Here is a 24,168-nt window from a genome sequence, read left to right as displayed (position 1 = left end):
TATTGATCAGAGGCTTTGTTGCATCAGTTCAGTCCTTTCACTATTTCTTTTTCACTATAATGATGATTCATGTTTTTTATGTGTTGTTAATTGTAATCAGATTTTTTTTTGCATCTCTTTCTTTTTTGGATCATGTTTTCTTTTGCATCTTTTATGGTGACTGACCTTGTGTTCTGATTGACCTTTATAACCGAGCTCATTCATTTGCCATACCCTCTTAACAGTAGGACTCGAGTAGTGTCGCGATATATCAAGGAAGCTGTATATTCTTCCTAGGGAAACAGGTCCAAAGTAGTGGCATCCCCCGGGCTATTGTATTCAGGCAGATTTCCCTGATTTCTTTCCAGGAGTCAGAAATGTTTATAAGTTAAATTGTGATAATTGTGTAAAAACATATTACGTGTTGAAATGAAAAAATGGGGGGGTCACCAAACACTGGGGTACTATTTGGTTTAGGACCAACTATGCCTTTATGTATTCATTTTGTATGTCTTCCTCTTATTGTTCTCCTCCTGTATGCAATATACACTGAGATCCTATAATCTTTTCTTGAAGTTTTTCTTTCCGCAAACCATTCATAATTTTAGTGGCTCTTCTCTAGAATGTCTACATCCTTCTGGAGAAGTTTGGGGACCTCCAGGACTTTACAGAAAACCCTAGGTGACCATAGATCTGTTTCTGCCACTAATGCCTCTATCTATAAAACCTGTACTTATATTCCCCGTCACCTACCTATAAATCCTCAGAAATAATTTAGTCCTGGATCCCTTTCCTCTGTTGGTGGAGATACTATATTCTGCCTTTGGGTTTTTACATCCCAAGTGGATCTTTCTACACTTTTTGTCACAGTCTTTGTAAATGTCAGGTTTTGTCTTTGGCCTAGTTTCACTGAAGCCCCAGATCCCCCAGTCATGGCCATGAATAGGATTATAAATGAATCATTTGAAGCCAGAGTTCTGTTAAGTTGAGTGTCTGGGCCTGTATTGTTTGCTAGCTCTTGATAAGCTTCTGAAGGACGCCACATTCTGGGAAATGAGTTCCTGAGGTCTCTGAATATATCCAGGATGATATTTTAGACATGCCAGTGAATCACAGTTCAGGGTTTTCCCACAGAGTACCCACTGAGACTTTTCTTTGAATAATAAACCATTTGTTTATCCCTCTGTTTCCTTGCCCTTAAGCATCCTCAGCGTAGGCATTGCGTTTCTTCTTGATGCATTGTGCACATCCGCGGTGGTTAAAATCATATCTACCTCATTCTAGAAGAGCTGTGCTTTCTGGTGCAAACATGGAAGTCAAGGGTGAAAAGTGTCCCTCTTGTATATTGGCAGTCACGGTTAAGATGGATGGGCAACAATTAAAAGGTTTTATGTGAAATTCATATTTGGAACTGCACAGAAAACCCGCCGCTGCCTAGGGGCTAGCCAGGGGACAACTTCAGGGGTCCAGATCCTCCAAAGCTGCAACCGGGTTCTCCGGTGTTTGAGGCATACCTTACAAAACAGACACCATGTATGATCATCAAAATATTATCCACGTGTATCTATCCATGGAAACACGTCTGTAAGAACAAGTTAGGTACAAAGTTTGAAGATTAAAATGCTGATTCTAAAATTCCATCTGCCTTTTAGCAAATCAGGTAATGCGAAACAAAGAATAAATAATAATTAATGAATAATTAATAAAATAATATATTTTAAGTGGAATGGAAATTCCAGATTGCTACTTGGGTTTTTTCTTAATATAATTAAATGTCCTCAAGCCCCACATCTTTTATATATATATATATATCTTGCACATAAGCTGAATTTACCACTTAAAGTATTATTATGACTTTAAATCTTCTCTTCTGAAGAATATGTTGGATCTCCGTTATTAAACTTCTTGGTCTGTCAGTTCTAGTTCTGACAGACCCATTGAATGTAGGGACTGTAAGAAGCTCTGAGGAAATTGTTGGCTCTCTGTTTAAATAAAATAATCTCCGGGGTTTCTATTGTCATAGATGTCCTGTGAGCCAGTCTACTATATAACAAGTTATGATTTTGTAACCAATAACGTGGCTGCCATTTTCAGTCTATAATTTTAGTTGCAGCTTGAGTATTCTTCAAGTCCGTAAGCATTTTGAACACGCCAAGCTTGTCCGAGCATGAATTCCATGCTGTGGCTTGCTGATATATTGGTTTACTGATTTTATATTTAGTTTCCTTTCCACCAATGTCAATATATAAATATATATATATATATATATATATATATATATATATATATATATATCTACTTTGTATATACAAAAAAGCTTTGTGTAATAGCTAAAGCATTTTAAACATGTGGCATATACTAATGAAGTAAGTAGGGAAGTAAGTGTTCTGCACACATCATCAGATTCAAGCTAAGTCAATCTGGAGAGGTGAAGAATACTTCGTTTTTAGTGTATTAATGATACTGTATACATTGTATACAATGAAGAATATTACCTTTGACATGCTCTATGATGTAGCTTTAGTAGTTATCAACCTGTATAATATATATATATATATATATGGGTATTTTGTTCTTAGGTTATTTGGTTGTTCGGTATCACAAGCACAGACCCTTAAAAAAATGGTATTTTTGCCTCTCTAATTGCTCCCAGATCCTCATAGATCCACATCTGCTTTGGAACAAAGTCTACTCACTACATGGCGGTGTAAAAGCCAACAGCATCAATTAGAGTCTCTGTAAGAAATATTTAAATACAACATATTGTGTATTTACTTCCACATTATAATTTGTTCAGTACTGACCATACAAATATTTTACGCATTATGAACTACAAGTCACTTCATGCTCAACGTACCATTTTTGAGTGAGGATGTTGAGACTTGTAGTCCCCACCGCCAGGAGTGTGTACGGTTAGCACATCCCTGGCACAGAGCATAGAAGCTGATCATTCCCCCTGCCCCCGGCTTTGTCCCGTAACTCCATATACACACCGCACACCCACCACTGCAGTAATTAAGTAGAGTGCCAGTAAATCAATCAAGAACGGTAATAGTATTCTTCTGGGTCAGCAATTTTAGTTTGAATTTCAAGATTTTAATTAATACATTTGGAGCTGGAGAGCCAGGAGATAACTTAGCTGAATTTGCTAGATTTTTTTTTTGAATTTGAAAGATATTAACATATAAATGAATAATAAGGGAAAAAAGCACTTTTAGAATTAAGGTTTGCAGGTGAATTATCCATTGATTTTCGCTTACTTGGGGCTTTGTAACCCAAAAAAAAGAAAAAAATAATAATTACATACAACGCTATGTGTGACAGCTCTTTGACATCTATCCGAATGACTGCTGGCATAGTAACTACTGGATGTTTACCCTTTATAGCAGTGGTTCTCAACCTTCCTAATGCCGCGACCCTTTAATACAGTTCTTTATGTTGTGGCGACCCCCAACCATAAAATTATTTAATTCTATATTGTGAAATATGTGTTTTCCAATGGTCTTAGGCGACCCCTGTGAAAGGGTCATTCGACCCCCAAAGGGGGTCGCGACCCACAGGTTGAGAACCACTGCTTTATAGGCATCCAGAAGTGAATTGCTCTTGGGTTTACATACATATGTCTTGTGAGGTTTCAGACTTTAATATGTCAAATCACTTAAAGTAATACATTTAATAAAAAAAAGTTAAAACATATGAGAGGTTGTATCTTCAGTATACAAATCATATAAGTTCATGGTACTTAAAGTCTCCAGTACTTGTGAACACAGTGCCATTGTTTTAAACACACACCTTGTCTAAGTATCACAGGACAGCCAGTCTGACCACTCTGTTAGGTCACAAATGTGACTGGTAAAGCTGATTAACATACTAGATATCAGGCTTAAATGTACTGTATAATAATTGTCTTGGTCATGACATAATTACAATTTTTCCTAGTATTTGAAATAAGCATTCATTCATAGCATTGATCCTACCCCATGAGATGAGAATTCTGACCGCTAGAAGTCATCAGAAGGAAAAACATTTGGTTAAAGAGTTAACGTTCTCTCTCATAAAACCGCAGTTAAGTTCTAACTCCATTATTTGTAATTTTCGTCATAGATGAAAACCTGTAGTTTTTTTTCCTGAATTTCAACATTTTTTAACAAAAGTGTTCTGTATTTCAAAGAAATATAAGAAAAATATATAGAATGAATAGATTAAAAAGCTAATATGAGTCAAAGTGCGAACTGAACATTTCGACTTAAAAGGATAGTAAACTTTCATTAGCTCTAATATTAAAGGTGTGTATGTTTTCTAACTTAATTTTTCAATATATTCTCTAGACCCAACTAAATTCATGGAATAAAAAAAATCTTCCTTCCTTTTCTTCTTCTTTTTCTTCTTCCTTCTTCTTTCTTCTTTTTCTTCTTCATTACTATTGGTAATTTCATGTTTTCTCACTTTTGTAATACTATATATTGCTTATTGTTATTTATTAGGGTTTATTTAGTGTATAAAAGCGCAATGCATAGTAATTAACACTTAAAAAATCCGCCTGACTCAGTCAACAACAATCAGCAACTTGACAATACGAATTCGTAGAGAAATAACTTCTTTCTTTCCTTTATTCGATCCAGACAGGGTAATCTCCTTATGTCACAAGCCACGGATTTGTATTAATAAGCACTTTTAAGTATGGTTTTAAATGAAATTTTAATTGTGTGATTTTTCTTTCTTATATTTTATGGTCTGAGGGAAAAATCACCAAGTCTAATTGATGCCCCAACAAACCGCAGGGATGTTTTGAACCAAAAACAAAAATGCAAAAAGCGTTAAGATTTGAAAGTATGTTTCCCTGTCTGCTTCTTCAACAATATATATAATCTAAAAACATTTTAGATGGAACACCATATTTTAGGGATGTTGTTAGGAGCGGGGCTTTCCCCAACACTTTGTATCAGACTTCTTGGCAAGTAGGGCATTGCCGTATTACAAAATGGCGGCAAGTTCACATTGGGCCATTGGTTTTTCCACCACATAACACTCAGCTCTACTATGATGAGTTTGTCCTCAGTTTTTTTTTTATCTCCAGTACAAAAAAAAAATACAAACTATATTCAGCTTTCTTACAATATACAATGTTTTTTGTCATATTAACACCGTTAAGCTGTATTGACACGGGACCACTTCTTGATTTTAGAGTTTTGTCTTCTACTTTTGTCATCTAAATGAGTTGAACCTGAGACTCATGAAATATTAAACCTTAACTAGTGTATCATAAAGACTCTATTTAGCGACAACTGGCTCTCATATTGGTCCTCGTGAAAACTTGACTTGTCATTATTTAAATACATTCTTGAATGAGTCACCTGCATTCAAGCAGGCACACCAACCATGACATACTGGTAGCAGAAGCACCAATTGGGAATCTCTTATAGTATTACATATGTGTAGTATAAGAAGGAGTTAGTTCCAGATTATGAAAGCCTGAGAGTTTCCAGGTATGGACATCAGCGCACAACCTTATAAACTCGTTACAATTCTTTTCCTGTAGTCACTAGAACTTGTACTGTATGGCTGTACATCAGAACATAGTCGTGGAGAGCACAAAGTAATGTTCCATCCAAGATGACTGGAGGACCTTTATAGAAACTGCATAGATCAGTGGTTGATAAACCAATAAGCGTCTAATGTATTGGACTTTTTTACCTTGAAGCTTGGTACCACAATCATCGCCGTTTATTAATGTTAGGTTACACGGATATGTATAAGCATCATCAGGGTCTACCTGTCCAATGACTTGTTAGAAGCCTAGCACACATGCTTACTTTCCAGGATACAGAAGAAGGGGTGACCTAGTGAAGTCCCCCTTTCTAATAACCTATATACTCTTCCTATACGTGGAGGGACAGGGGCGGCGTGTGGTCCGAGGGCACCTTTACTGTCATTGTATCGGAGCTTGGCAGCTGTTTGCTTACACGTTTTTTGTGTTAGTTATATAATAAGCAATAAATATGTAAATGAATGACACCGGAAATATTTTTAGGTTGATTACAATGACATTTCCATAATGTATGCTAATTTAGCACCTATCCTAGGGCAGAGAATCTTTTTTTTATGCCTGATTTAAAGGCTTAGACTGTAGAGCTGATGAAATTCTCTGTGTAAAGGAGTTATGCATTATTTATTACAATGGTATTTAGTTTACATTTTAGTGTTTGTTCGTTGAGGTTTTTTTTCATACCTTTAACCAAATTTTAAGATAATACGAAATGCTACATAAAATAACATTCTAGAAATGAAATTAGTTTAACTAGGGTTATCAGATGACCTTCACTAAAATACTGGCCATCACCAATGGATGTAATGCCTAATGTCTAAATATAAATGATCCAATGAAACAGCACCCGCTATCTAATGATCTACTAACTGCTCCAATTACATATATTTTCGAACTTAGATTAATATATAAGTGGAAATATTAGAAAAACGTGATTTATAAAGTAAATATAGAGGCGTATATAATATATAGAGGCAGAAAATGTAGGAATGCGGTTAATATTCGTTGACAGTTTTCCTTTAAATACCGTATTTTGTAAAGTCATATCGACGGCTACTTTTTCTCCGACATTACGCATACCTAATGTTCATTAATATTAAAATGGGGAGAAAGTGGAGAAAGTAAAACAACTTTATAAATCAAGACTTTTAAAGAGTTCCGGTGGCCAACTGGTTGGATTTGGAACTCCTGTATTTATTTTTGACCCCAGACCGGCTAAAACCCCATGGTGTTTGGCCCCGGGTGCTGCCCTTTATGGTTGTTACACAACGCAGTCCTAAAATCTAAGTAAATAGAACGTTTATTCTTCAAAGTTAAAAAAAAACTACAAGGTCAATTTTATTCTGTAATAAAATCGATTTATTTAATGCACTGAGCTGTTGAGTAACCAATATCAGGGAAAATGAAAAACATTCACTTTAAATATCCTTGACATTCAGCACCGTTCTGAGGTTAACACTTTGCTGACTGTGTGAAGTTGAGTGATATATCACCGCATTTTCCATTCTGGCTCATATCCTACGTAGCGATGCCAGTATAGGAAGATATGCAGAACCCATACGAATGCTCGATATGGTTGATATATGGTTGCTGCGATTTACAGAACCTACATGCCAACGCAGTCGTGTGCTCCAGTACCGCACACTCTTGATTAATGCATTAGATGAGAAAGCATATTTTGGTTGAGTCAGATGAAAAATATTTTGACTTTCTTATCGCCCAGCTCAAGGGCTCATTAGGTGGCACTCCTTGTTCCATTGAACCACAAACAAGAAGTGTTGAAGGTTTTGCAGTTAAATGCCTGGCAGCAAAAGGGAAAACCCAGCTATTCATGAGTAATCTGCCTGCAGAGGATTACAGAGAGGTCTGATGGCTGCCTTTAACCCTTTCCGTTCCAGGGAGGGAGCATTGCACATTTCAGGGTAGTACAAGGCAACCTATACCTCGTGTAGCAGTCTTGCAATGTATAGATCAAAATAAATAAATATTTTGTTTTATGCATTGATGATTCAGATAAGATGGCGATATCATCCTGTGATTAGTACTTATTGCACTTCATTGTTCATCATCGCTTGCTTAAAAAGAATTATTCTTGCTAATCGGAACACAAATATTATCACATTGATTTTATTTGAAGTATATGTGCCGACTCAGCCTGAGCCCATGTTTTCCAGTGGTGTGTTTCTGTTAGATGTGATCAAAAGCAAGCGTCCCATGAAAAGCTTATCAATATTAGTGATAAAACCATTAGTGGACACAAACTGTAGATAATCAGATAAAATATATATCCGCATTACATATAGATGTAAACATAGACAAAGCATATACTGTGTCAGACATGGTGTTACAGATTTAATGCCCAATGTGGATAGAATTCATGGGCCATAACGCACATGGTCAACCTGTGCTGAGGTCAACATGGGATAAATGATGTTCCAGGATACCTGGAAATTGTGGTGGATCTGGGTCATACCATGAGTGGGCCACCCCCAACCCATGGGAGCAGTGATTGCCCCAAGATGTGTTGTGGGCTTTGGAGAAATTGGAAACAAGGCTCCAATGAATGTCAACTTTGAACTGCAGAACATTTTTTAAATAAAATTGATTAAAAAAATAAATAGAAATAATGTTTTATTTAAAACATCAAAAATAGCATAGTTGGACATACTCCAACATTACAACAGTCAATGTTGTTGATAAAGACCAAAATTCTGTTCGATATTAAATAATATTTTTTTAATTATTAATATATCACGTGTTTCTATGGGGAGTCAACTTTTTATTATATATATAACATTTGATACAGCGCCCCTATCTGCCATGTCAAATAGACTCTTTATATTCAAATCAAAGGGCTTCTAGGGTCCTATGAGGACCGTCATGTTCTTTGGAGGTCTGGAAAAAGGTGTTAATCATGCTAAGTAATACTATACTAAATACGTACGGGCATCTGTTCACTCCTGAAACGACTCATATGCTCTATGGATGATTTTAAATTCGGTCCCAGTAAAGTCTTTTAGTTTACTGGGAAGTTCAGAGTTAATTTATTTTAAATCAAAAATCTGAAAAGAATAAAATTTGCGGTTTCCGTTCTACTCTTCACTGTGGCTCTGATCACCCGCCACGTCTTGTTTTAAATGACAGAAACACGACTTTGTTTAAAGCGGTATTTAGTAGTGCTGTATAAAAGGTCATTATAGAGCCTACAATGAGCCACTACTGTTGAAATGATCCAAATGGCATCGCAAAGGGAGTCGCGTTTCACTGGCTTCCCACTCTTAATTGTTATTGCCTCTTCAGTGGAAGCTCTACACTATATATCGGCATGATGCATAGAGACACTCACTAAGTAAATGCTTACATTGGCTTGTCATAACAAACTTAGAGATGTTTGACATGTGAGCCTTAATATATTGTAAATCCCATGCACGTGGCACAAATCCCATCTCTTGATTAATGAGGATGTTAATGGAAACTCCCACTAAAGGGTTTAACCCTTCTGCTGCACAATACAATCTCGACATGGCCCGGGGGTATTGAAAAAACCCTTCCTCACGCTCCAGTCCCCTAGCCCACCCCATAACAAATCCCAAAATCAATAGAGTCGTTTCTCAAATCCTGCTTAATTTCATGGCTGGGCCTTAAAATGCTAGACATGTACTGGAAGTGTAGGAGTATACTGTCACAGAAGAGGAGGACATGCTCTACATCCAAACGTCTCCAGTGTCCCAGGTAGGATCTTCAACCAGAATGTATACTAAAGAACTTTGAAAGTAAGCTAAATCGGTTATTTTTAGGAGAAGTTGCAGCTCCAGATCTGCAATGGAACACCTCCTCTCAATGTTCTATGCCACTGATTGGCTAATCACTGCCAGGGAACCACTTCCATTAAAAGTGCTTTCTCGCATGCGCATGTTGAGTCTTGTTAGATCACCTCCCCAAGAATGATCGCCGAGCCAGCACTGGAGCTGACTGGCGGTAAGTAAGTATATCACATAGCAGGGGGTGTTTTGAATACATCTCCTGCACAACCAATAGCTGGGGGGGGTGAGGGAAAGCCAAAAATCCATATGAGGGTATTCTGCAGAACTGCTCGTGAATTCACAACGGGTGCCACGCAGGGATCGCTCAGCTATCTTATCCACTAAAGTTCATATGTTGGCTGGGTTGTCCCTTTAAGGCACATATACAAAAATATGGAAAATTGTACATGAAGCTTCTATATTTATACTGTTTCTGGAACACATTAGGTTAGGCTGCAGCGTAACACCAATTTATTGCCATGATAAAGCAGGGAAAACAGAGAATGATCTCACTACTGTGCCTAGACATTACGTAGCGTAGTCATATATCATAAAGAGGGAACGGTCATATGATCAGTTTGTGAAAAAGTATATAATATTAATATAGAATAAAGAGGAAAAATAACATTCATGTGGCTTTGCAACCTACTGATCTAGAAGAATGCACTTAATTAATCCATTGATAATTTTAATTTTAAAACACGAGGCTTAAATGCATCTAAAGGTGACTTTTTAGAGCTGTAGATACGATCGTACCCAGCAAATATTCTGAGCGCCTACAAAAGAGGGCCATCAGGGAAAGGGAGTAGGACTGTCTCCTAAAGAGGGACACTTGGGAGGTATGGCGGAATGCGCTACGTGTTTCACACATTACATTTGCTGCCAGATCCTCTGTTTAGATTCTGCCGAGAGCTTTTTTTTTTTTCCTCTCCTCATCTCATTACACCTTCCCGTAAACACTTTACCTGTGAATAATGACAGTAAATCAAGAGGATGTTTATGTTCGAGGGTTGAGTATATTGACCTTGACCATGCTTTGCCAGAGGAAATTGAAACTATTCGCTAGATGGTAAAATGTTATATTTGGAATAGTGTCCTTCCTATGTTACATTTCATTGGTTTACATTGGTGACTTAACCCTCCGATTACCCCAGTACGAAGAAAGGCTTCAGTAATTAAAGGGACACTAAAGAAACCAGTGTAATGTATTTATATATATATATATATATATATATATATATATATATATATATATGTATATGTATGAAAAACCCCCCTGTAGAAGGTACCTTTATTCTTCTCATGAGCTGGATGATTTTATCTCCCCGTTAAGTTATCTCTCACCTGTGGCTGAAGTTGCTGATGGTTGCTGATTGGTTCAGGCAGCCTTTATAAGGGTGAGGAGAAGGAAGAGAACTTCAGAACCGGAAATTAATCAGACAATGTTGGCCACATTCACACACAGATCTTAATGAAGACTTAAAGGGGACATTAAGATTTGTATTTAATTGTCACTTTCCATTGCTGTATTTAAAAGAAAATGACACTCCGCAAATCAGAAAATCCGTAAAATGAAGACCCGATCGAGGGTTTATTTTGTAAACTTCACCTATAGCATATAACATAAAACTAGGACCTAGACTTCCCTTTGATCCGAGATAATCCATGTTCCGCATGTTGTGTGGGTTGTCTGCGTCCTCACATTTTTCAGCTTTGGGGACAGTGATTTATCTTCCAGCGTGAGTCCAAATATAGGAAAGAGTGAACAGTCGGACGTCTTATTACAGATAATGTTCAAATATTTGCCAAGAATACAATATGATTTATTCACTAAATGAAGGCTTGTATGTAAGAGACAATGAGATATATCTTTTAATAATCTGTGTGTTTATTGGGGTTATCTCTGCCTTTCACAAAGGAGAACTCTGCCAGGGTTGGACTTTCCTCATGCACAGTTAATGCAGAAAGATTTTCACTCATGAAAACCACTAAACTACAGACTCCCAATTTAGTGAATACGCCCTTTAGCCTTTTTTCTCATTCTGCTACTGTACTGGAATACTAACATAGAATCTGGCGGCAGATAAGAACCATTTGGCTCATTTAGCCTCAGATCTTAGTCCTTGGTCTCGTCTCGTCAGGATACGTCAACTTCCTTGCCACTGACACTCTAGTTTTAAATAACCGTATTGTCCCGATTATAATCCGAGTTTAGATATTTTCAATGTCCCCCTACCTTGTTCCTACATGGGGACAAGTAAAAGACAGCGGAGAAGAGAAAGAGAGTGAGAGAGAGCATGAGTGAGTGAGAGAGTGAAAAATACTGTTTTAGTTTTCTATCAATGTTGTTTTTGAATTACTTTTTCATTAAACTGAGATCAAACCTTGGGGATGGATCTTATATTCGGGACAATACAGTATAACGTCTTCTGACACATTGCAATGTTGCATTATCATTTTTGCACTGTAACTGAGCTGGGAATTGTGCCAAACCGACTAATGCATAGCTAGTAAATCTGTATCCTTCCTTTGTTCCCTATTGGATTAAAAAAAAACTACCTTTTCATGCTTTCTGTATTGAGAAATGTTTGTGGTTGGCAATAAAAAAAATCTTATATATATATAAATATATATATATATATATATATATATATATACCTGAACCAATCAGCAACAATACAGTTGGAGGTATGTATATATATATATATATATATATATATACAATAAACTGTGATAGAACAGAACACATGGAATCACTGTGTTGAATAACTTGTAAAATGCATGGAGCAAGAATTGCGATGATCACAAATTCTCCAGAATGCTGGTTATACCAGATCACACATCACCAGTTCACAATTGGGCAGGGCACGCAGGGTTAAATACTTCAGGAAGACTCGGAAGCGCACCTGCCTTGCACCTGCCCCCCATGTGTGTCCATTCCTAGGAATATTTTAGGCACATTGGTAAAATAATTTTCCCACCAAATCCATGTAACCCTTCCGACTCTGCATAGCTGCCAACACTCATGAATTGTTCAAGACAGTCATAACTGATGTTCCGAGGAGCTACAATGCATGTAACAGCAACTGTGCATATTTACTGGCCAAATGGCACAGATGCGAGAAAATGTTATTAGTGAATGAATTCCCCCCGCGCGTGTTCACATTTTTCAGGCTTGTTTGAAGGAGCCGTATAGGCTTTAATCATCTTTGCCAATATAAAGATTAAGTTCAGTTAATGGCAAGCAGTACTTTGCCATTAATATTGTAAAACTACGCATATCACCCTCAGCCATTTTTTTTTGCTGACATGTCCACAAGTTAATTTGTGGGATCCAAACCCAGCCGGATAGGTCCAATTCGCTGCACATCGAGGGTGATGCAGAACTTGCTGTGTTCCGTATCTAGAGAATAATTGAGCATCTCCTGCGATCGCGTGTCCACTGCGTGACGCTTTGGGGATATTTCGAACGTGTTAGATCCTCTGGACTGATGGATATGGCACACGGTACACGGCATTCGGCAAATATTGTTGGTCCATGGAAAAAAAATCTAATAATGGGATATTAATTGTTTTAATGTTATCAGCTGCAGAATGTCAGCGGTTTCTTTTTTAAAGTTTTTTGATGGCTTGAAGTAGATTTCTAGTAGACATGAAGGAGAATGTACGAGGAGAGTTGTGTGCTCGGATGGGCTTTCAACATTGATGTTTAGGTGATAGACCGATAAAGTCATTTGGCTAATGGTCTTCCTGCTTTTATAAATAATGTGACAAAAAATTAAAGTGTAAACCAAATATACCGCGTCCAGTCAGACTTCAAAATTCTAAAATTCTTTGCGGTTGTGACATCATTGTATAATATCGTTTTTGTTAATCAAACTTCTTCAACATAGTTGCAATTTTTTCAAGCTTTTATTTTGTTTCCATAACCCTTCCCGGCCGTTGACTGAGGGCCGTGTATATAGGACTGACCGGCGGTTTATTGTAGATCCGGCGATGACACGCACACTCTAATTTTAAACACAAAACAAAAGGAAAGGAAAACATTTGAAAGACGCTGTGACCAGCTGTTCCATTCCTTGTGTCTCAGAAGTAAAAGGGGAGGAAATATTTGGAATGTGTGAATTTGTAACAGCAGGTCCCGACAGCCAAGAACCACCGGCGAATCTCCCTACTACCGATCACAACACGGCGTGACGATTTCTATTCTGTAGCTCCAGGGTCAAAGAGGTCGGATAGGGTGGCATCTGTAGGGTAAAGGGGACAATATTCCTGCAAACAGGTTGTCCTCTATGCCTTTTGTTTTCTCTGTTCCCAGAATTCCTTGGCTTGTCGAAATTCCACATAACTGTGCAGAAAGCAGCATGGCGCTGCATTCCACGCAGTCCCAGAATACATTTCACACAGTCATGGTTTGAGTTTCCACCTGGCCCCAGATTAAGAAAGTGGTGAGTCTTCTTTCTTTAGAGACTCGTCACTGAGAATGAGTAACGCGCTTCACATTCCAAGTCGTGGAGACTCGGTGTGGAACGTGTACATAGTAAACATGGATTATAGTTACATTTCATAAAAAAAAATCCTAATTGATTTATTTTGAACCCCTTCTCTCCACGAATACTTTCTCACAGCGTATAATTGCCCTTGTTAATATAATATTATATGTTAATAGTATATGTTTATATTCATTTAGTGCTCTGGCCTCGCTGTTGGAATACATTATGATGTAATTAGTGGTCGGAGCTTTGACATCACATGAAAGTTTGGCCACATTACTAAATGGTGGTATGATTTTATATCGTACCCCCACCTACAGTATGCTCTGCACACATTGCGTACGTACAAAGCAAATGTTGTACAAAGCAAATTAAGATGCAGGTATGAGTCTCACTAAATTGGGACAGTTGACAACTATCATTACGTACCCACCCCACATCAGTATGTCTCATTGAGCTCCATTTGTTCCCAACCAAGCAATAGGACAAGCTAACTCATAGTCCAGAAGTACCTGGGTGGATTTAACCCTGGTTGGCAAAATAACTAGCTTAGAGTATTTAGTTCCCGGGAAGGTAGAAACTGTAACAGAAGGGGGGTGGGGCACAGACATAAGGTTGCATCAGGATATACCGTATTTGCTCGATTATAAGACGACCCCGATTATAAGACGACCCCCCAAAATCAAAATATTAATTTAGGAAAAAAACAAAAAGCCTGAATATAAGACGACCCTACAGGAAAAAAAGTTTTACCAGTAAATATTAATTCATGTAAATATATTTTTTAAATTTCCTTTTATTTGCCAACCTGCCCCCCCCCAGTTATGCCACTCTGCCCCCAGAAATGCTTTATACCCCCCCCCTATTTGCCACTCTGCCCCATGATATGCCTTATACCCCTATATGCCACTCTGGCATATAGGGGGTTAAAAGGCATATCATGGGGCTGAGTGGCATATAGGGGGTTAAAATGCATTTCTGGAGGTATATATGCATATCATGGGGCTGAGTGGCATATAGGGGGTTAAAATGCATTTCTGGAGGTCCAGAAATGCATTTTAACCCCCTATATGCCACTCAGCCCCATGATATGCCTTTTAACCCAGCATGTACTGGCTGCCTTGGCTTGATAGGAGTGTGATTGCTGCTAACAGCAATCACACTCCTATCAAGCCAAGGCAGCCAGTACATGCTGGAACCTGGGGATGATAGTAGTGGGATTACAGCCTCCCTATGCCATGCTACAACCCCCACCCCCCTTACACATCCATGCTATCACACACAAACACACATTCACAAACATTTAAATACTCATTCATTCCATTAATCACACATACTTCACACATTAATCACACATACTTACCCAAAAACCCTCCCCCACCCCCTTACCTGAACTGCAGATCTCTCACTCGAAGACTTCTGCAGGGGACCGGCTGTACCAGCAACTTCTCTGGCCCCGCCCCCAGAGGAGGGAGGGGGAGATAGAGTTCTGTGAGGAAGCTACAAGCTTCCTGTCCTCCTGCTTCTAACGGAAGAGACGCTGCTCGCGACCGGTAAGCAGCATGGCCCCAGCCATTTTTTTGGGGTCTGATTAGAAGACGACCCCGATTATAAGACGAGGGGTATTTTTCAGAGCATTTGCTCTGGAAAAAACCTCGTCTTATAATCGAGCAAATACGGTAAGTTATACAGTTTCCATCAGAAGATGCAGCCCTGCTGCTGCAGTTGTCTTCCTCCTGCAATGTCTCCTATTCTTGCCATTGGTGGCTTTAAGCAGCCAGTAAGTGGCAGGAAAGTGTTGCCATTGAGATAAATGCGAGCGCATTCTACACATGCACACTGGAGTCTGAACAGACCCCCTGCCCGCAGCATTCCCCGAGCCAGCACCGGAGGCGAGTAAATCACGTGCAGGGAGATGTATTCAAAATATCTCCTACATGGAAAATATCTGGGGAAAAGGGGCCAAAAACCTATGTAAAAATAAATAGCAAAAAAAACTTAAAGGGACCACGCAGCGATCATATGCATATATTATATATCTAGTGCATCTATATGATGGCTGAAGCGTCCCTTTAATGATCTGCGTGATAGCAACCCGTACAATATTTAACATACACCCACTGCGATATATGGGCCCGCTCTTTATTCTTCATTTATTCATATTCTTCATTTATTTCCGGGGCTCCCAGAAAGAAAATAATAGTCTAGTTTTACTGCCGGCTATGATTTACATTTAAACGATGTATTACTCGGCGAGATAAACCTATCATGCGTGGAGGAAGTATGTTTCTGGATCATTTTTCCACTCACTCTTAATTCTTAGCATGTGCCAGCTGATAAAACATCTGCTGTTGTGTTTTGGTGGCTGTTTACATGGAAAAAAGTGTAATTTGACAATGTGTTACGCTAAGATACGATCTGACGCTGACGATTTAGCGCGTAATATTATTAGAAAGTGGGCCAGAATAAACTTTACAGTATTCAGCATTAATGTATTTAACTATTCTTTTGTAAAACGCGTGTTATCACATGACGTTCGTTTAAGGGCAGGGAGGTGAAATGGTAAAATTAAAAGGTACGATTTGAGAATATTTGAAGAATTATGTAAAGAATGAATATAAATATTATAATTGATCAATCACGTAATGGGACAGGCATAAAGTTATCAAGGACAAGACCAGGAACCCAAGGAAGAACTTCAAAGTGATCTTTGACACTTAACCCTTGCAGGGCTTATGGGGGTGGGGGATTTAATCCACCTTTGATCACAGTAACATAGTACTTTAGGTTGGAAAAAAAGACCTAAGTCCATCAAGTTCAACTTATCTACCTACCCTTCTCGCTTTTAATCCAAAAGAAGGCACAAAAAAACCCCAATTAAGCAATTTTTCGAATTCCTTCCTGACTCCAAAAGGCAATCTCAAGAAGCTCTAAAATATTTGTTTATCCTATTCTTTAGAGCCCTGTATGTTCTGCTTTTCTAAAAAAATATATATCCAGACCCTTTTTGAAGGTACCCATTGTATTTTATAGAACCACCTGTCTTGGCAGTGAATTCCATATCTTTACTGCCCTTACTGTTTTAATAATAAATAATAAATGTCTAGGGCCAGTTGCTGCCCTTGAGGGTTCTTATAAGGCCGAACACCCATAGGTTCTGTTCTATTAGAAATGTCGATTTATTAGGATGTATCCATACATTAACTTTATTTGGACGGAAGGTTATAGGGCTGCATAAAAAATCCGAAGCACGCATCGCATGTGGCAGAACGTTTCAGATCATTTAGGAAGAGCTTTTTGGGATCGTGCTCAAGAAAACAAGACACTCCTAGATTCCTTCAGCTTCAGGGATGGTAAAAATAATGCACAACGGCATTTTTTTAAAAAGAAAAATGAAATTGCATAGCTGGAACTTAAATGTATCCAGCAGTGATATTCCTGCAAGTTCCTCGGGTCGTCTGTGATCTTGGGAGGTAAACAAAGTAACCATCAGTCATCGGTTAACATCAAGTCACATTCCAGGTCCAACCCAGTCCTGATATTTATTTATCTAATAAAATGCAGAGGATCATGGAAATTATGTGTAAGGAGGTCAGACAGGGGTTCAGTTGTGCTCTGGATTGCTCTGATCGGAATAGCATTTGCACCAAGGTGGGATCCTTTCTGTGCTCCTGTTGTGAGCTCTACACGTCGTTCCTTTTGGAACATCTATGTTAGATTTTAGGGGTGCACTGCCAATGGTATTCTATATTAAAAGGCCACTTGCCTGGGCTTGAACGTTGTCGGCCATGTCTTGATTGTTATGGCAATGAGGCAGGGATGTGAGTGGGGAATCTAAATTGTATTCCAGAAAAATGTAATTAAACACATCATAGTTTTTCAGTTGTAAATTCAATTAAATATGGGAGGAGAGGACCAGTTATCAGCATCCATTATCGCATCCACTTCTCCACGGTATGGGTGTGTATAATGCATGACAGTCGCAGCACTCCCTGTCATCTCACCCGGAAATCCCAACATTATATAAATCGCTTCCATATTCACAGACGCCTATACAGTGGTGTTTAATTCACATAAGCAGACATTTTTACTTTTAACACCCTCATTATACTCATGAAGGGCCAACCTCGGGCAGTTTCTTCCACAAGGTTATCTGAGCTGGGCGAGGTGCCATTATAAAGGGCCAGCCAAGCTCTTCTTGTAGGAGAAGGGTTAACCCTTCATAATGCATAGTTAACATACCTGGGAGCTTTCTAAATAAGCAGACCCTGAGAATCTTGAAATATTAACCGTGTAATAGCCCGTCATGAAGGTTCTGCGTAATGGCTCTAATAGGGGACCTCAGGGAAACCTTGGCTTGTCATGAGATACACTTAAAGGAGTCACATGCACTCAGGGCCGGCCTTTGGGGTGTGCGACCTGTGCGACCGCACAGGGCGCCACACTCCAGGGGGCGCCGCCGCGCGGTCCGACGCCACTGCCGCCGCGGGGTCCGACGCCACTGCCGCCGCGGGGTACGACGCCACTGCCGCCGCGGGGTCCGCTGCAGCGCGGTCCGACGCCCCTGCCGCCGCGGGGTCCGCTGCCGCCAGTATGGGGGCACCCGGCACCCCTCCAGAGACGGACAGTAATGTCCGCCGCTGGAGGAGCAGGCTCGCAAGGGAGCGGTATCGGAGGTCTTTAACAGACCTCCGATACCGCTCCCTTGTGATCCCCGCGGCAACAGCTGCTGTGCGCCGGGGTTTGCTGTCAGATCCCGACGCACAGCACTGAAGCCGCGCCCACCGGTCTCCGTGCCCTCTGACCCGGAAGAAGAGAAGACAGAAGAACTAAGAAGAAGAGCGAAGAGGAGGCAAAGAAACTGAAAGAGGAAAGGTAGGAAAGCATAGAGTGACAGTGAGAGTGGATTGGTGTATATGTGTGGTTTGGTATATATGTGTGGTTTGGTATATATGTGTGGTTTGGTATATATGTGTGGATTGGTATATATGTGTGGATTGGTATATATGTGTGGATTAGTATATATGTGTGGTTTGGTGTATATGTGTGGATTGGTGTATATGTGTGGATTGGTGTATATGTGTGGATTGGTATATATGTGAGGATTGGTAAATGTGTGGATTGGTATGCGTGTGGATTGGTATATATGTGTGGATTGCTGTATATGTGTGGATTGGTGTATACGTGTGTGGATTGGTGTATACGTGTGTGGATTGGTATGCGTGTGGATTGGTATATATGTGTGGATTGGTATGTGTGTGTGGATTGGTGTATATATGTGGATTGGTGTATATGTGTGGAGTGGATTGGTGTATATGTGTGGAGTGGATTGGTGTATATGTGTGGATTGGTGTATATGTGTGGAGTGGATTGGTGTATGTGTGTGGATTGGTGTATGTGTGTGGTTTGGTATATATGTGTGGTTTGGTATATATGTGTGGTTTGGTATATATGTGTGGTTTGGTATATATGTGTGGATTGGTATATATGTGTGGATTAGTATATATGTGTGGTTTGGTGTATATGTGTGGATTGGTGTATATGTGTGGATTGGTGTATATGTGTGGATTGGTGTATATGTGTGGATTGGTATATATGTGAGGATTGGTAAATGTGTGGATTGGTATGCGTGTGGATTGGTATATATGTGTGGATTGCTGTATATGTGTGGATTGGTGTATACGTGTGTGGAGTGGTGTATACGTGTGTGGATTGGTATGCGTGTGGATTGGTATATATGTGTGGATTGGTATGTGTGTGTGGATTGGTGTATATATGTGGATTGGTGTATATGTGTGGAGTGGATTGGTGTATATGTGTGGAGTGGATTGGTGTATATGTGTGGATTGGTGTATATGTGTGGAGTGGATTGGTGTATGTGTGTGGATTGGTGTATGTGTGTGGATTGGTATATATGTGTGGATTGGTGTATATGTGTGGATTGGTGTATGTGTGTGGATTGGTAAGTGTGTGAGAGTGATGGGTGTTATGCTGTACCATTTCCAATGTATTTTTCATTATATAATTATGCTCTAAAGTACATCATAACTCCCATCACTCTATACTGTTCCATACAGTGGCAGAGCTGGGAGGCAGAGGCCTTGCACCCTCACCGCAGGATTTCTGAAAGGTAAGTGAACTTCAAAGAGGGAGAGGGTAGATAGTTAGGAGGGGGTAGATAGGGAGAATGGAGTGAGACGGGGTACATAGGGCAATCATACTCCTATCATGCCAAGTAGTCTACGAGTACATCCTGGAATCTGCGGGCATGATAAGAATGTGATTGCTGTTAATCATATATATATATATATATATATATATATATATATATATATTGTTATTTAATTGTTTTGTTATGTGTTATGGTGTGGGGGGGGGTCATATTCGGTTTCGGCCAGGTAAATGCTGCACTTTTGGTTTCAGTCCAGAATTCGTTTCGGTGCATCCCTACTACTAAGCCAGACAATGAAGTGGTAGGCCTACACCACATCAATGTTTGGCGTAGTATATAGTGATTGGGGTTTTGTTACAAGTTTTGATTCCTTTCTTTTTTTGGGATGGGGGGGGCGCCAGACGAGTAGTCCGCACAGGGCGCCAGAACACCTAAGGCCGGCTCTGCATGCACTCAACCAGTGATATCAACTATAACATACTGGGAGCAAAAACACAAATTGGGAGTCTTATGTGATGACAGCGGTGTAGAATAAGAAGGAGTGAATTCCAGACTGTGTGACCCTGACAATCTGCTTCTTCACCCTGAGACCTTGGGAATGGAGCAAAAAAAAAACCCTGAGACTCAAGGCCAAACCCTGATAGTACCCAGGTATCAAATATTTCAAATAGCAAAGGTTTTTTTTTTTTGCAGAATTTGCTGACATTAGTAAAAAGATACGCAATCACATTTATATTAAAGAAAAAATCCATTTTGATTTTGGTTATCCTTGGGAAACCCCATAAATAATAAAGAGGTTTGTCTCAAAATATGTTTTCTGGTAACAAGTTAATGAAAAGCTGGCGCTCATTATCTTTGTGTGACGGTAATTACATTTTATAGGGGGTCCCAAAGTGCCCATTCAGGGTTAAGTTTCGTGGCGGAGTTTGTAAAAGCTGGGTCTTTTTAATTCGATCACATGCATGCTTGGTGGCTTATGAAGCATGAAGATTTTCTTTGGACTCCGTTTTGAATCAATTATCTGCATCTTTCTGCATCTGATTTGGCCCGGTGATCTGATGAAGCTTCGGAGTTGGCAGCTGCTTGTGATTCATGGCTGGTCAACAGGAATATTACGGCTGTTCTAGGGCTCCAAATACCAACATACGCAGACAGCTTTTAAGTAACATTCCCTGCTCCGTGTTCCATAAAGATATAGAAAATAATGATTTGAATGACATAGACCCAATAAACGGTTATCAACCTGTAATTAACCAAGTACCAAGTGACCAGAGACATAGGAGACGCAGGAGTCCCAAACTGGGACTGTCCCACACACAGTCAGGACCTGATTCCTTCCTATTCTACGCTGCTGTGATCATATATAAGACTTTCAACAGGTGAGGACTGCTACGTTTGGCGAGTCACTACATAAAGTCTTCACGATGAGCTATTAAAATTAGTATTTCAAGAGGGAAAGTTCCCAGGTATGCATTGTTTGTTCTTGTTGATGTAATCATGCGTAATGGCAACTGATGGGACATTGGTAGGGCAGCCAATAGGTGGACAGATGTCCACTGTCATGATGGTCACCACTTCATTTTTAAATTTTAATTACCCCCCACGCTCATGTCTAGGAGTCAATTCGCCAACTGTATCTGAAACTTTAGGGAGCTTGACAAATTTGATATGCTGCTACTCAATCTCAACTTGGAATACTTTTGTATTGAAGTTTTTCTTGTTTGATTTACCGCACGTTCCTCATTGTGCCAGAGAAACCAACAGCATCCCATGCACAGAATAACGCTAGTTCCACTTCGCCCAGTTAGACCCCCATTCCAAATGGGATTATTCTCAGCGCTTTATTCCTACACAGTGACCAGTAATTAAACCCTGCACTGAACAATTTTTATAGTCTTTAAATACAGATTTAACAAATTAAACATTTAAATGCCAAAACACAGAAACATAGAATTTGACGGCAGATAAGAACTATTTGGCCTATCACATTTCCTCACTGTATTAGCCTCTACCTCCTCTGCTGGGAGGCAGTTTCACTTATCTCCCATCCTCTCAGTAAAGTATAACGAATCAGGAATGCATTATATCACCCTTCCTTACACACAGACTGGGTCAACATAAACATTTTTACTTTGGATTAGAAAATTTATCTAGGCTTTACTGCCAAAACTGTGATTACATTAGAGGTGGTAAAAATAAACCGAAGAATATTCCTTGTAATGCCTGCTTATTCTAGATCAGGGTAGTTGGACAAGACAATTACAGTACACAGTAAACAGCCCCGGACCCATGGCTCTGCCTTCCAGAGGTCTTAACATATATTAACCACAATCATTGTGTTGTTTTTGTCGAGAATTTTGTGATATAGAGGAGAAAATGTCTAAATGGGTTCTAATGTAATAACAGTTTAGAGCAGTCAATATTCCAAACACCTTGGACCAGGGCCGGCCTTTGGGGTGTGCGACCTGTGCAACCGCACAGGGCGCCACACTCCAGGGGGCGCCGCCGCCGCCGCCGGGTCCTCCCCCGCTGCCGCCGCCGCGGGGTCCTCCTCCTCCGCCGCCCCCTCTGCACCTAAATGAAAACGTTGTTTTTTTTGTTGTTGGTTTTTTTAACTTTATTTAACATGGAGGATGTTAAATAAAGTTAAAAAAACCAACAACAAAAAAAACAACGTTTTCATTTAGGTGCAGAGGGGGCGGCGGAGGGGGAGGACCCCGCGGCAGCGGAGGAGGACCCCGCGGCGGCGGCGGCGGCGGAGGAGGACCCCGTGGCGGCGGGGGAGGACCCGGCGGCGGCGGCGGCGCCCCCTGGAGTGTGGCGCCCTGTGCGGTTTGAAGGGGCAGAGGGGGGGTAGTTTGAAGGGGCAGAGGGGGGGGGGTAGTTTGAAGGGGCAGAGGGGGGGGGTAGTTTGAAGGGGCAGAGGGGGGGGTAGTTTGAAGGGGCAGAGGGGGGGTAGTTTGAAGGGGCAGAGGGGGGGGGGTAGTTTGAAGGGGCAGAGGGGGGGGTAGTTTGAAGGGGCAGAGGGGGGGGTAGTTTGAAGGGGCAGAGGGGGGGTAGTTTGAAGGGGCAGGGGGGGTAGTTTGAAGGGGCAGAGGGGGGGGTAGTTTGAAGGGGCAGAGGGGGGGGTAGTTTGAAGGGGCAGAGGGGGGGTAGTTTGAAGGGGCAGAGGGGGGGGTAGTTTGAAGGGGCAGAGGGGGGGTAGTTTGAAGGGGCAGAGGGGGGATAGTTTGAAGGGGCAGAGGGGGGGGTAGTTTGAAGGGGCAGACGGGGGGTAGTTTGAAGGGGCAGAGGGGGGGTAGTGAGGGGGGGCGCCAGAGGAGTAGTTTGCACAGGGCGCCGGAACACCTAAGGCCGGCTCTGCCTTGGACAGTCTATTTCCTTAACATTGATCTGTTGGTCCATTGCCAGAAGTACTTTGTGTTTTAATTGCAGTTCCATATATAGCCACTGGGGTGTGTGGAGTAGCAGAATTTGCACCCTGGCTGTATCCTTTCTGTGGTCCTTTTATATGGTCCATTTTGTTAGCTGTTGTATCGGATGGGACTGGATTGTGCACATTGAGCATTGATGTCACCATTGATAAGTGTGTGAATGGGACACTATTGTCAGGCCTTTAGCTTGGGCTTCCCCCTGTGCTTATTAGCTAACTTTGATATAACTACCATCATTCTGAATTCTGGGCTTTTTACTCCAAAAATCACGTTAATCTCATTCTAGATTCTTGTGCTCACCTAGTAATAAAAAGGACATCTTTTTCTACTTAATATAATATCTAATATAGTGTGATTCGAGCATCCCATTGGTATACATCTCACTAATATATCGCAAGCGATGCTTGCAATCAGGTGACTTAAATACACTTGGGTTTATCTGCCTACCCTAATATTCTGTTATATGCTACTCAGAATAATAGCTGCCTATAAAAGTAATTCTCTTTTCACATGTGCTATTTGTCCTAGAACATGTTTTTCAATGTAAAGTAAAATAATGAATCTAATGAGATATATGTTTGTGTTTTCACAGGTAAGAATGCCTTTGGAGTGACGGTGACATCGGACAATACTGATGTAAAGGTCATTGAGTTTGGAGGTATTGATATGTTCATCTTACACTTAGACGTCTTAAAGATGTGGGTGTTACTTTTATAAATTAGGAGACGTTCTAGAAACACAA

At 40.2% G+C, this 24,168-nt stretch overlaps 1 protein-coding gene across 1 annotated transcript in view; it reads left to right on the top strand.

Moving 5' to 3' along the window:
* Positions 1–24,168, top strand: part of JAM2 (junctional adhesion molecule 2) — a 43,395-nt gene that overhangs the window by 3,115 nt on the left and 16,112 nt on the right. The window contains exon 2 of the mRNA XM_053457004.1: positions 24,019–24,084. Within this exon, the coding sequence (XP_053312979.1) occupies positions 24,019–24,084 (66 nt within the window). The remainder of the gene's footprint in view (positions 1–24,018; positions 24,085–24,168) is intronic.

The sequence above is a fragment of the Spea bombifrons genome, chromosome 2, assembly GCF_027358695.1.
Source record: "Spea bombifrons isolate aSpeBom1 chromosome 2, aSpeBom1.2.pri, whole genome shotgun sequence".
In the NCBI taxonomy this organism is placed as follows: domain Eukaryota; kingdom Metazoa; phylum Chordata; class Amphibia; order Anura; family Pelobatidae; genus Spea; species Spea bombifrons.
Note: the sequence above shows the minus strand (reverse complement) of the source record. Positions and strands in the feature narration are given on the sequence as shown.